General features: G+C 37.4%; 1 protein-coding gene across 2 annotated transcripts; it reads right to left on the reverse strand.

Moving 5' to 3' along the window:
- Nucleotides 1–478: 478 nt before the first annotated feature.
- LOC111333531 (protein phosphatase 1E) lies at nucleotides 479–12,293 on the reverse strand. 2 transcript variants are annotated; one of them, XM_022939122.2, is made up of 7 exons: nucleotides 11,988–12,293; nucleotides 9,925–10,028; nucleotides 6,152–6,354; nucleotides 5,473–5,661; nucleotides 4,549–4,692; nucleotides 3,998–4,154; nucleotides 479–2,069 (listed from the first exon to the last, which is right to left on the reverse strand). In XM_022939122.2, the coding sequence occupies exons 1-7, from the start codon at nucleotides 12,173–12,175 to the stop codon at nucleotides 1,603–1,605; spliced, it is 1,452 nt and encodes a 483-aa protein (XP_022794857.1). In that variant the 5' UTR covers nucleotides 12,176–12,293; the 3' UTR covers nucleotides 479–1,602. The 2 variants fall into 2 exon arrangements, with proteins under 2 accessions (XP_022794857.1, XP_088598704.1); XM_088742578.1 differs by lacking the exon at nucleotides 9,925–10,028 and having other exon boundaries at nucleotides 11,988–12,178.
- Between the last annotated feature and the right edge of the window lie 1,328 nt (nucleotides 12,294–13,621).

Consider the following 13,621-nt stretch of genomic DNA (forward strand, 5'->3'; position numbering starts at 1 on the left):
GATTTACCACATCGCTATTTTTATAAGCTGTGCTAGAAACTTCTCCATATTCCGGAACATTCTATTGACTTATTTTAAGGATATATCATTAGCGTCTACAATGTTCGTACTGCTAAAAATAGTATTTTAGAAATGGTATGACGTAATCGGCTACTATGAGTAAGGTTCGAGATCGTAAGATTTTGTGAGGTTTTCAGAAGTTTAAGATGAGTAATAAAGTGTTTTAAGTGGAGAACAGGAATCTTCTCTTAGCTTCGTGACAGCTGACAAGGAGAATTTCGTTCACAAACAAAGCTTCTTGGGTTGATGATAATTTACTTCATTGTCGTGATCTCAAGGCAGAAATAAGATGCTGATTACTCCAAGAGTTATAGGAATAATTTTTGATATCCAGTCATGTGAATCATATAAAATTGCCACTTTTCTACCCAACATTAATCAAAGTCACAGAATGATCTCACACACCACAGATCATACCTTTCCATATAAGTTTAAAATGTATTATAGTAATATGCATCAGTTAAATATCTTGCTTCTCAGTTAATAACATTGATAAAATATTTTACTAAAAATTCCTCGTCCATTGTAATCATAATCTAACAATGTTCTGTTTACTTGACCCTTCACTCCCTAACATCAGTGTGCAAATTCTCCATACATTTCCTAAGGTACTAACAAGGAGAATTTGTTTAACAATCTACAGCTTCTTTAGTTAATGATCATGTTCTTTATTCTCAGGACCTTAAAGTGTGTTTCAGGGGTGATATTGTAAGGAGAAATTAGATGCTGGTCACTGTCAGGGGCCAAAGGGCTAATTTACTGTAAACAGTTTTTAATTACAAAAAAATTATTAACAGATATTTCTTTACACATGGCTTAACTTTACATATGGTTAACTTGCATTAACAACAATACATGGTAATTAATGTTTAACATTATTCTATATGATTTGCTGTCATGAAGGTGATTCCCTCTTAATGCACCTTCAATAAGTTGCATTTCAATGAATGCACTAATTAATCCACAATATTTGTCAATTATAAGCACTGCTACACACAAAGTTTGGTGATTGTTACAAGCTTTTAAACAACATGCAAATAATGAAAGTGGAGATGGATCTATGAGAATTCATTGTTTGAAGTTGTCTTGAAATCATGTTGCAGATCTCTTGCAAAACAGTTGTGATGTCTAAAAGGGACTAATAAGTCATATTCCCTGGTCAAAATTGGATTACCACAATTTTGTTCACTTCAACTTACAGCAAAAAAACTTTGAGTCTGTCCAACTGTATTTCAAGGGAGCATCTCTAATAAATTAATAAATAAGTTCTTAAAAACATTTTTCTCAGCCTCGATGAACCTCTTTCCTACAGATGACTGAGCATTTCATTTTTCTTTTACATTCATTAACACATAAAGTGACTTAAAGCACTGGCATAGTTGATAGAAATTGGCCACCACTGTTTTATGGTGAAAACTTTTTTTTTTGTAGGAATTGTAGTCATATCTTCAAAAATTTGATGTTATAAAAATTTCTCTTTAAAAAATATTTTATAAAAGAGAATGAAAGGCGACTGATGTGGTTTGTAGAGCTGATTTAATATCATGTCATTGGAGAATTCTCTTCTTTTATTGGACCTCCATCCTCAGCAGATTTAGATGATGGTTCACAGGATTTCTTGAGTGATTTTGGTGAGAGTTTACAAGGTAGTGCTGATGATTTTTCACCCAAGTCTCCACAATTAGTTTCTTGGTTGGTGCCATTTTCAGAAGAATTACTACCATTCTTGGTAAAAGGCACGTGTTGATCTGCACTGCTTGATGATAACCTGGAAACACTGTCACAAACTTCTTGTTCACAGACATCTTTCTTGTGAGAGTCTAAGAAGACAACAACTACCGAAATGTTGTCATTAGAGCCTGCATCTTTAGCACCATCCACAAGACACTTTGCTACAGATGCTCTATCTCCCCCTTCAGCAAGATACTGACACACAGCATTCACAGCCTCAGATGGTTTAATTACATCCCACAATCCATCACAGGCTAAGATTAGGAAATCTTCATCACCTGTGCAGAAAGTTAAAAGAGTAAAGATTTCAAGATACAATGGAGTGCTAGTAATATGAACATGTTATTTAACACTAACAATACCTTGCACCAAGTTTTTCTTTTAAGACACTTGTCCTATTAACATTCTCCCTTTTCAGCATCTCAAGGGTCTGTTTTGTTACAAACAATTTTTAGGGGGGGTGGGGAGAGGGCTTACTAGAGGAATGACCTACTTGACTACTGTATGACTGCTTCACTAGGAGAAAGGGTATTTGATAGGATCTTAAATAGCAGGGAAACAAGGAAAAGCAGTTTTTATTGCCAATTTAATTTGAACTGTTTAAGCTTAAAATACAGCTGAATCAATACAGTGGAAGCTCAATTTAATGAAGTGCCAAGGGACTGGGGAAACTGGTTTGTTATGTCAAGGGTTTGTTATACCAAAAACCTCAATTTAATGAATTTACAGAAAAAAAAAGCAAAATGCTCGTTATTCGAGGTATGGTAAATAATTGTCTCTTTTGTGTGTGTGTGTGTGTGTGTGTGTGTGTGTGTGTGTGTGTATGTGTGTGTGATGTTGTGCTTTAGTCTCTTTGAAGCTACAGTACACTGTACAGATCTGTACATAGCTACAGCACCAGAAACTAAACAATTCAACAAAATTTTAACAATTGCGACTGGCTTGTCAAATGTCTTAATGAAAAGGTTAATGAATAGCACAACCGAACAGAAAACTAACTTAAACAAGAGAAAACCACCTTACTTTACTCCCAAAATTGCTCATCGCGATACCCAATCAAAAATTCTTCCAATGAAATTGCCTCATTTTTTGTCAATCTTTACTCTACAATTAAAATTGCTAATCAAGATGCTTAACCAAAAAAACTTTTCTAACTGTCTCACATTTTGTCTTGCATTAAAGTGCATCTTTCATTGAAGAGAAGGAGCACAGAAATTTCCATTCTTTTGTGCCTGACTCGTCAAATATCATAATGAACATGAACAGTGTGTCCAGCATTAAAACAACAGACCACTACTGTATAGTACTGCACTGTTCTGCCTACTGTACTAGAGTTGTTAATCCAATGAGGATTTTGATTGTTGGTCTGTCACATGTTGACATTTGTTAGTCATAGCAGGGTATCTGTATATGCTTGGGCTCCTGTATTGTGTTCATTATGATGAGAATTTCGTTATATGGAGATTCATTATATCAAGGTTCTGTCGCATACATTTTACCGTAACTTTAGCCGGGCTGAAAAGTATCATTTGTTAAACCGGGGACTTCATTATATAGAGGTTCGTTAAATCAAGATTCTACTGTACAGGAGAACAATTATGTGGCACCCCTCTCAATCAATCAATCAATCAATCCTTTATTTAAACACGTGACACCTAGGAGTACAGAAGTTCTCGTTAAAACGTGTACATGTATGTACAATTAGAAATAAAACATAATTTCTGTAAGAATACAAATAATAAGTAGATCTATTAAATAACTAAAAACAGGATCGAAGATCATGGACAAGAATAAAGCACCTCCCTCTGATTAGCCCCCCTCTTTGGCTGAAATTTTAAATAAGCCCCCAAGGCACTTATTTGAGGAAATACATATAGCCTATTAACCAAGCGTGAGGGCCGTACTGGGAGAATATCAGCCTGAGGTCTTGACAGTACAGACTGAGTGCAGCTCGGTTCGTACAAAAAAGACTGAGGGCCGATATTCTTCCAGTACGGTCCCGAGCAAGCTTGGTTAATAAGAGAATTATTATACGACTGAAGTTCAAAGGGACACAAGTGCAGTATCATTCGGGACCATTCGGGACCATTCGGGATGGTGCCCAGTCCAATACTGAGAGAATATTGACCGGCAATAGAGCATTTTGATTGGTTAATTTTAGTTATTGGCCCTCTGACTGCCCGAGTCGTGTAATAATGTATGTTACCTTCAAGATCCAATTCCTCTGTGTCTGGCTCTCCACTGATGTAAGGCTTGTGCTCAGCATCACCAATAGCTCTTGAGACTGAAAGACTTCCATTTACTCGCCAAGCACCAAAGAACACAACACAACCTCCAAGAGCTTCAATACGCTGTCTTTCATCCTAGAAGAAATTTATCTTTTTTGTAAACATTTGTATCCAAAAAAGTAAAAAATAACAATTTCAAAAACTTAAACATGTTGCTGAATATAGTCCACACTAGTTGCTGTGCTAGAAAACACAGAGGAGAACTTCCACCAAACCACTCTTGCTTATTAACCCTTTCACTCACAAGATCACAGTTGTACATGTAATTCTTCTTACTGTCTGCCATTTAGTTCTTAGAACATTACTTCAGAAAATTTGGTACTGGATCAACAAGTCGAACCTGATTGAATTAGGTTTCACACATGAGGGGAGCAGCATCTGAACCAGGCCTTAGAAAGCAGTTTATATTTTTGCAACAAATGAGCCCACTGTCTATCTACTCAACCAAGTTACTAGTGTTACACCATACCTCTCTATTTGGTTTATGGGGATCCATGAGGAGATGGTGCTGTCCAGCTTTACACAGTACGACCTGTGAATCTCCTAACCATGCAACATAAAGTGATTCACCCTTTATAAATACAGCTACGCCAGTAGAACCACTTCGAAGACCCTAAAAGTTTTGGAGTTAAAAGAGACAAACTTAAAATTTGTTAAGAAAGCACCACGTTATCCTTGGTTAAGGTCTACAAATTTAATGAATATTGGCAACACAATACAATGCAGCTGGTGTCATTCTCTTAAACTGCTTGCTTGGCCATATTATTTTACATTATGAAGAGAAGTTTTTATTTATATGGATATACTGCAAAGAACACTTTTAAAATTTAGGAGGTGATCTCCCTTTGCTTAGCCAAGTTACCCATGAGTTTTCATAAAATACCGGTAGTCCTACATACTCCTAAAACCTGAAATCCTGCACCTGAGCACCAATTTCATGTTTGTGTGTGTGGTGGGGGGCAGGGGGGAATTTTCTGGAAACTGGAGAAATCCTGATTTGGACGATGCACTTACAAACACAAACCATACTTTTAAGCTCCAATACTAAATAATCTTTTTCACCACACAGCATCCCTTAAGTTCTAATTTCAGAACAAGCAAACAAGTAAAACATTGGCAATTAAATAGAGAATAACACAAAGGTGTGCATAGCTAATTAATTCTCTTCTTGTGTTCAACTTGGTATCTAACAAATGAGCGTAGCAAACAGTAAAAATACGGAGTTGAAAATGAGGAGAAAAATTTCATATTGACCAGCAATAAAGTGAAGTCACAGCCAGACTAGAAATGTATATGAGTGCTTTACTGCGAAGAATCGTTCTCATATACGTCTCATAACCGCAGTTCACTCATATGTTTCATATGTTTGTTGTTGTCAGACTAGAAATGTTACCTCTCTTTTTGCCTTTGCTACAAAGCACTCATCTGTCTCTTCAAATGCTTCTTTCAAAGCCAGTCTGGGATCAGTAGCAAGGTTTTTGTTCCTTGCAAGATGACAGTGAAGGTGAGTAGCAGAGAAATTGGAAGCATCAACTCCACTGTGACCATCATATACAGCGAAAAATGCTTGATTGCTGCAGTCCTTATTAAAAGACAAAAAAAGAAATCTCAAATCACGATATTAACATTCAGGGAGGCAAGGTCAGTGAAAGATATCATTTCAATTTCCTTTAGGTTGTGTACTTCCTTCTTCTCATCTCCTTTCTGCTGGAAAATGCATTGATAATGTAGGGAGAAAGTTTTATTTCATCTCTACTGAGAATGACAGGTTTAACAACCATTCAAATCAGGTCATGGATCAGAAATATTATTTACCCTTTTGCCATCAAAAGAGATAAGCTCCTGTGTTTCTACAACAGTATTACTCATGTCTTGAGAATAAAGGAAAGGATCGTAAACTTAAAAATTATGTTGACGGTTAGACAAATTTTCTTCTTAACAATAGGAAATAACAGAAAACAGTGTAGAGAACTTGCATACTCTGAAGTGTAAAGGATTCATAAAAGCTTAGGGGAAACAGAGGAACAAATTTCAATGACATCCTCAGCACAATCTTAAGAGTACAAAATTACCTGTGGAAATCCAAAGAGACTGTTAAATTCAGGCAAGATAACATGCCTGTCCTCCATTTTTCTTCTGGTGTTCTTAATGGCATGTGCACATGATTCATACTTCATCTTTGACTTTTGAAAGGAGGGTGGCTCACTGTTCCATTGCCTACAAACTTCTATAACTTTATTTATAGCATCTCGGGCAATTCTGGAGGAGTCCAGTACTACCAAAAAAAGACAAAACATTGAAAGGTTACATATCTGCACCATCCATTAGATAACAACTGTTCCTCATTATTACCCTGGTCCCAGAGATTCTCTTCTCTCTAAAAAAAAAAAATAGGATAAAGCTCTTCTCCCTAAAAAAATCAGCGCTAAATGCCGACAACATTTGATACTGACATTTCCTATTGGCTGTTGAAAAGTGATAGATTTGATCAGCTGTCAAAAACAGCTGAATGCACCAAAGTGAGGTTCTCAACAGTCTCCACCAGAGGTTCTCTCGACTGCTCACTGCTTCGCAGCTCATTGTCACCGCTTGGTGCCAAGTTTCTTAGCGAGAAGAGATTTATCCTATTTTTTTTTTAGAGAGAAGAGAACCTCTCGGACCAGGGTACGTACCTCATTATATTCACTTCAGGCAGAATTATGTAATCATGCTTCTGGTTGAAGTTGAAGCAGCAGAAATTCAGATAATTAAGCTTGGACTTTTTTCATATTTTTCTTTCTTCTCCTCTTGTGCCTACCTGACAGTGTGTTGATACTGAAAGCAAAACTGGATCAATGTCACTACCTACCCCTCCCTAACCCAACTAAAACCCTCACTTGTTATCAGGTGACTGTTGTTGGACTAGGGGAGGGGAGGGGGGTTCACAGTTGCACAGATAGTGACATATTGATCCAGAGAAATTGTGTCTTGGTTGCTGGGACTGTTAGGGTTAACTGATACATGGAGAAAAATCACCTGTTACTTTTCTCCTGTTACTATTAATACTTCCTTGATGCTTTTACTAACATGGGTGACCAAAAATTAAAATCTCTTATAATATTTATACATTTTCGAAGAGAAGAAAGGAAAATAAAAATTTGGGATTATATTGTTTAATTTGACCCCAAATTCTCAAAGCCAAAATTGTAAGAATGGTACGGAGCACAGTGAAGAGAAGTGATACTCTGATCTTGTGAGTGAAAGGGTTAACACACCTGCATAAATTTGCTATACAGTCAAACCTGAATTAAGCAGTCACCAGGGTTCAACACTAACAGTAGCCAACTAGCCACAGACTAGAAGAAATTCAGTTTTGGCCAGTGGTTTTTGGTTTCCACTAGCTAATTTGGCAAATAAACAAACAAAAATGGTTGTAACATCTAAGTTGTTCCCAACCGCTTGGCTAGTAAGTTGAAAAGTTAGTGTCAAGCCCTGGTCACCCTCAGGAAATGGAGGGGTGATCACTTAATACAGGTTGACCACTAAATACAGATTCCACAGAATAGGGGTCAAACACTTGAAAAGAGATACCATTTTATCCTAAAAGTCCTGAGAAGAAAGATAATCTGACAATTGAACTCAAGTGAAGTGCCTTGAGAGAATATTTTTGGTTTAATTTGGTGGCTCCACTTAAGTGACCATTCAGTACAGGTGAAAACAAAACAAATGTGACCTTCTTTGGGAAAACGTACACTAACAATATTCCGTTAAACGTTAGAAAACTAACGGATAGCTAACGGCTTTTCAGACGTTCTAACGGTTTGTCCTAATGCTGAAACAGTTTATCCTAACGCTCAAACGATTTGTCCTAACACTCTAACGGTTTGTCCTAACGCTCAAATGATTTGTCCTAACACTCTAACGGTTTGTCCTTACGCTCAAACGATTTGTCCTAACACTCTAACGGTTTGTCCTAATGCTCAAACGATTTGTCCTAACTCTTTAACAGTTTGTCGTAACGCTCAAACGATTTGTCCTAACGCTCTACCGGTTTGTCCTAAAGCTCTAATGGTTAATCCAAACATTCTAACGCTTTGTCCCTACGTCTTAACGGTTTGTCCTGCTGCACTAATGGTTGGTCCGCCTGTTTCACTTTCCTCCTTATGGTTCACCAAAATGGTACAAGCAGTCGATCGAAAAAAGTACGGAGCAAGGAAGTGTAAAATGGTGTTGCAAAGTCTTTTTGAAAACAGGTAACTGGCTGAAGGATTTTAACGCAGAAAGAGTCCGCTTTGACGATTGTGAAAATCACCAATGATCAGGCGAATCAAGTCTTCTTCAGACGGGCAAATCAACGTTCTGCAAAACAACTGCTATGGACATCCGATGGACATCTGCACCGGTCTTCTTTTTGCAGTCCTTCTTCCTTTTCCTTAGAGCACCGTATAATTCTAGAGACCGTACTTTTTGCAACAATGATGATTTCTGTGCTGAGAATTCTGAAAATTTCCGTACGTGACCTGCCAGCATTTGCCAAACAGAGTATCCGGCAATTGCGAATGCATTCACCATACACGTTTCTACTTTATTAAACCGGGGTATAATTTTTTGTTATATTACGTTTGGGATCCTCAATTGCGTTCGTTATAACGAGAATTTCATTATATCGAGTTTCTTTTAATCGAAGTTCTATTCCATACAATTTACTGTAACTTTTGCCTGGCTGAAGAATATCGTTCGGTATACTGAGAACTTCGAGTTTTAAATCAAGAATTTTGAAAGCTTGGTGTTTTTTAAGTTGGAATTTATCCGTTACCAGGGTAACAACCTTAAGGAAGCCTGGAGCCAAGAACGAAAACATTGCGAACAGAGCGTGGATAATTTTTTAATCTCTTCCACAAAAATAAAATAATAGTGTTTAACTTCGATAGATCTGAAGGCCATGAGCACACCAAATATCAAGAATTTTCATCAACACAGCTCGGCAAGGTATTAATGTTCCCTAGCTGAATCCTACATTGAACTTTTTAGTCAGTTCATGCAACAGTCCATATAACAAGAGGGTAAGAGAGAAAAAAATCAATTATACATCGGCTTATGCTTTATACATACGACTCACGCTCCAACAAGTAAAGATCAGGATACTAACAGATTTACTAACGTCACTAACGGATACGAGTAACGGACTGCAAAACCCCTCTAATGGATAGAGCTAATGTTCTAGCAGATACAACTAACGTTCTAACGAATTCAACTAACGCTCTAACGAATCCAACTAATGCTCTAACGGATTCAACTGACACTCTAACGAATTCAACTTACGCTCTAACAAATTCAACTAATGCTCTAACGGTTATGGATAAGATGCTAACGAATTGACTAATGCCTCTAACGGTTTTCGTTTATTTATCTAATGGATGACTAACGGATAGCTAACGGTCTAGACCATCTAACGGAATATCGTTGGTGTACATTTTCCCAAAGAAGGTCACAAATAGGCTGTTGGGACTCAGTCAAAGGTGACCATGACCACTTAGTAAAAGTAGAAATTACAGTATCCAACCCTCTAACTCCCAAGATTTGATAGTTAATTCTCCCCTCTAGCTGCTACACATTTCCTTGTAAATTAATCATGAGAATTTGGTGTTCAATCAAGGTAACAACTTCTACCTGATAAGTTTAAGTATTCTCATTACCTGTTTGTAGGATCATGTATGGATATTATAGGGAGAAGTTACGGGCTAATCACTTCTGGGATTTAAAGGGTTAAGGGGAAACCATTTTAGGACTTTAACAACTGATCACTTACAAGTAATACAGGTTGACTATAATAAAGTAGGAGCACATGCATCCTGTATCTACTCACAAGCATCTTCTCCCTCATCTTGCTTGTAAATGGAAAGATCTTTTGCGCTGATTTTATTAATGGCTGCACGAGTTATAAGTGCAGCAACAGCTTCAGGAGCTCCACTTAAAAGAAAACATCATAGTCAGAGAACTGAGTTAGAATTCATATGGATGAATAGACTCTTAAATAGCTCACAAGGTACTGGCCTAAACCTTAGCCTGGTCACCATGCTATGTTTTTAAGCAAGATACCATATTGTTGCTAAGCCTCTCCACCCTGGAGTACATGTATGGATGTGTACCAACAAACTACTTGGGAAACCTGTCTGGGAGGAGGAAAGAAGCAAAGGGAGGGAGGGAGGGACAGAGGCACCCCACAAGTCACAATACTCTTGGTCACTTCATGCTGACTTGCTAGCATCACTGAAGCCGCTTGAACCAAAGTTTGTCAACTTTAAAAGTTGCACATATACCGTATATATCCCGTAGATGCAACATGTGATTAAAATACTTCAAGCATAGAACTCTCTTTAATTATGGCAGGTGCAAACTTGGAATCTGCATAATTTAAGTTTAAATACAGTGTAGTTTCATGTACATCTTTTGTGTCTAATGGCTAATATAGCTTATTTATTCATTTTTGTATATCACTTTTGTACTTGTATATGTACGAATCCTGTTATTAAAACCTTCAGTCTTCAATGGTACGACGTTGTCTCTACTTTACAGCACACAATGAAAAGAAATGTTAACAGTTACCTGATACCTGTTTTTCAGTTTTTTGTTTCTGAATTTAATTCAGTTACACCAGGTATGTTTTGCTAGTATGAAAGGGTTAGAGACTTCAAGGCTGTGCTCTTAGAAAAATTGAAGGGAGCCCAGTGCTCCAAAACTGTGAAATCCAGGGTGCCCAGCATATGCTTTTTATGAAAAAAACTAAGATTCCTGAGTCACCCAAGAGCAAAAGTAAGGCACCAGGGACCACTGGGTGTTGTTAGACCACAGCCCTGGACTTTTTACCAATTTACCTTTAAGCATATTTACATGCAAGTCTTATTACGAATAAGCAAATAAAATTTCTTTTATTGACCCTTGGACTATAGAACAGCTCTTAATACAGTCACCTCATTCTTATCAAAGTCTAGGCATTGGTTTTTAAGCTCAAGCTTTTGTTTTAAAAAAAATAAAAAGTTGTCTTTCTTCTGTCAGAAAAATATGATCAAATACAGGTTTTCTCTCAGCAGGGTAGTGATGGCAACTAAAATAAGAATGACTTGAATTTACGTTTATTCAGTATGCAACAAATATGTGCTGATATTTTAGTCAAGTAGAAATTATTTTTCCTTCGAAACGATGTACGTGTAATCATAAACTTTTAACTGTACCGTACGCTTTGAAAATTCTCGTACAATAATAAAGCGCCCTGACCCTGCAATATTCTTTTAATGATTTTTTTTCGTTTGACCTAGCTTTTATCGAAAAGATAATATCAACACCCACCCATGATAAATATAGACTGTCCGATCTGTAACTCATATACTGTCTATATCTGAAAGATATCGGCGACTTACGTTGACAACCAAAATATTGGCGATAGAATGACACGTTTTGAACTTTGAGGCGATGGTAAACTTATTACACGTACACGCACTCAAACCTGTTACTTTAAACATAATGAAGCAATTTTGCTCAAAACACGCTCAAAATAAAACAATATTGATGCAATTAACTTTGCTGAACGAGCTTATCCCACCTCGGGCAGAAAATCGCTTTAAAAAATAAATTCTATTACCGTCCAAGCTTGTTAAATCAAATTCTTTGGTTTCTTTTCGTCCGAGACCACAATCACACAAACCAATCTCAAGCGTGAAAAGTGTTTCTTTCTTTACAAAACGACAGGGGTCATAAATCATTTTAATTTTTCAAACAGAAGGTTTTTGAATTCCAATCCCCGTTGCAGTATTCAAACCTATATGTAAACACACACAACACGAAGGACAGTTTCCACTCGAAAGTAAACACAGCTATCTCACGCCAAAATGGCTCAATTATCAATCTACTAGGATCTTAGACAGCCCTTACCTTTTATCGAGGTACTGCGTGCACCATTCAATGCTCTCTCCTTCCAATTCATTGATAGAAATTGATAGAGGGGTAACTCGAAATGGTAGCGGTTCGTCCTCTCCGAAAGCGTCGGGTCGAAGCGCCACAAATCGACGCAAGAATTCGATTGTCTGCTGTACTTCCTCCTCCGTAAATAGCACACTCATGGCCAAGAGAGATTTGTAATGGTGGAAGCCTTACACATGTGGAGGAATGTCAAACAACTCATCGCATGCTTTACAAGACATTCTAAGCACGTACGTTATACTGTGACCGTCGAACCCGCGTTCGAAGAGAATTGTGGGTCACGATTGATCGATTTTTCGTCACGGTCGACGCCAGGTCACGTAAATCGCAGCTTGCGGTCATCGGACATAAAGCCATCCAAACGGTAAGTACTTTGGTGTAATCCTTAATGTATACGTATAATACAAGATTCTCGCAGTAGAGAGCGCTATTTATGCAATAGCGAAAATCAGACCAGAAAAAAAAATAATGTATGTTAATGAATGCAAATGACCATGTATTCCCATATGTTCTTCTGTATTGATGCATGTATGAAGGATTTCACCATGTACCCACTATCAAAACTGGTGGAGATCCCAGTGACTCAAGGAAGAGTTCTTTCAAAAGCACTCTCAAAAAATGTCAACAACTACACTGTCTAGGGAGGCGATGAAGGAGTACCTAAATATTTTATGAATATATATTTTCAAAATATACAGAGCATTACATGTACACGTTCATTCGAACGATTTATCTTTTCAAGGACAAAGTGTATATCCACGCGTGGCCATGCAATATTCTTTGCAAAACGAGTATGAGATGTAGATATGCAGGTCCTCTTCCATTGTCTTTGTTGTTGATGTTCCTGTTGTTGATTATTTTGGTAGTCAGGCATCTAAAATTTTGAATTCAGTTTGTTATTCACCCAGGGTTCCTTAAAGTTAAGAGGACGATGCAAAAGTGAATTATGAACAGTGGAACAGTAAAAGAGAGAAACAGTGAAACAATGGAACAGTGGAACAGTAGAACAGTGGAACAGTGAAAGAATAGAACAGTGGAACAGTAGAACAGTAGAACAGTGGAACAGTGGAAGAGAAGAACAGTGAGACAGCAGAACAGTGGAACAGTAGAACAGTAGAACAGTAGAACAGTAGAACAGTGGAACATTGGAACAGTGGAACATTGGAACAGTGGAGCAATGGAGCAGTGGAGCAGTGAGTGGAACAGTGTAGCAATGGAGAAGTGGAGCAGTGAAACAGAGAAACAATGGAACATATAAGATTAATAAAGGAAAATGCATCCCTCGAAAGCTACAACTGGACCAAGCATATGATGAAAGAACAGATTTCCTGACTGTGATATAGTTTCTTGATGTGGACGTAAAACCTTGAAAGATTTCTCTCGTTTTCACTGACGGAGCTTTCAATTAAAGAAAACAAATCAGAAGTTATTGTCATACCGTGACCGAAGCGCTATCAAAATTTACATTACGCTACTGAAAAAGCCCAATTAAGAAAGAAAGTTTTCAAAGAACACGTGGCATCTGGAGAAATCTAATTAAGCAATAAGAAACGCACTCTCTATTAGTTCACCGGCGTAACAACCCA

Source organism: Stylophora pistillata, chromosome 13 (assembly GCF_964205215.1).
Source record: "Stylophora pistillata chromosome 13, jaStyPist1.2, whole genome shotgun sequence".
In the NCBI taxonomy this organism is placed as follows: Eukaryota; Metazoa; Cnidaria; class Anthozoa; order Scleractinia; family Pocilloporidae; genus Stylophora; species Stylophora pistillata.

What these genes read in the sequence shown, in the direction of transcription:
- LOC111333531 (XM_022939122.2), bottom strand. Translation starts at nt 12,175, where the DNA reads ATGAGTGTGCTATTTACGGAGGAGGAAGTACAGCAGACAATCGAATTC. An exon ending in AGATGAGGGAGAAGATGCTT is followed by an intron (nt 6,355 to 9,924) that starts GTGAGTAGATAC and finishes TTTTTTTGGTAG; the next exon opens with TACTGGACTCCTCCAGAATT. An exon ending in GTCTCTTTGGATTTCCACAG is followed by an intron (nt 5,662 to 6,151) that starts GTAATTTTGTAC and finishes TCTTTTAATAAG; the next exon opens with GACTGCAGCAATCAAGCATT.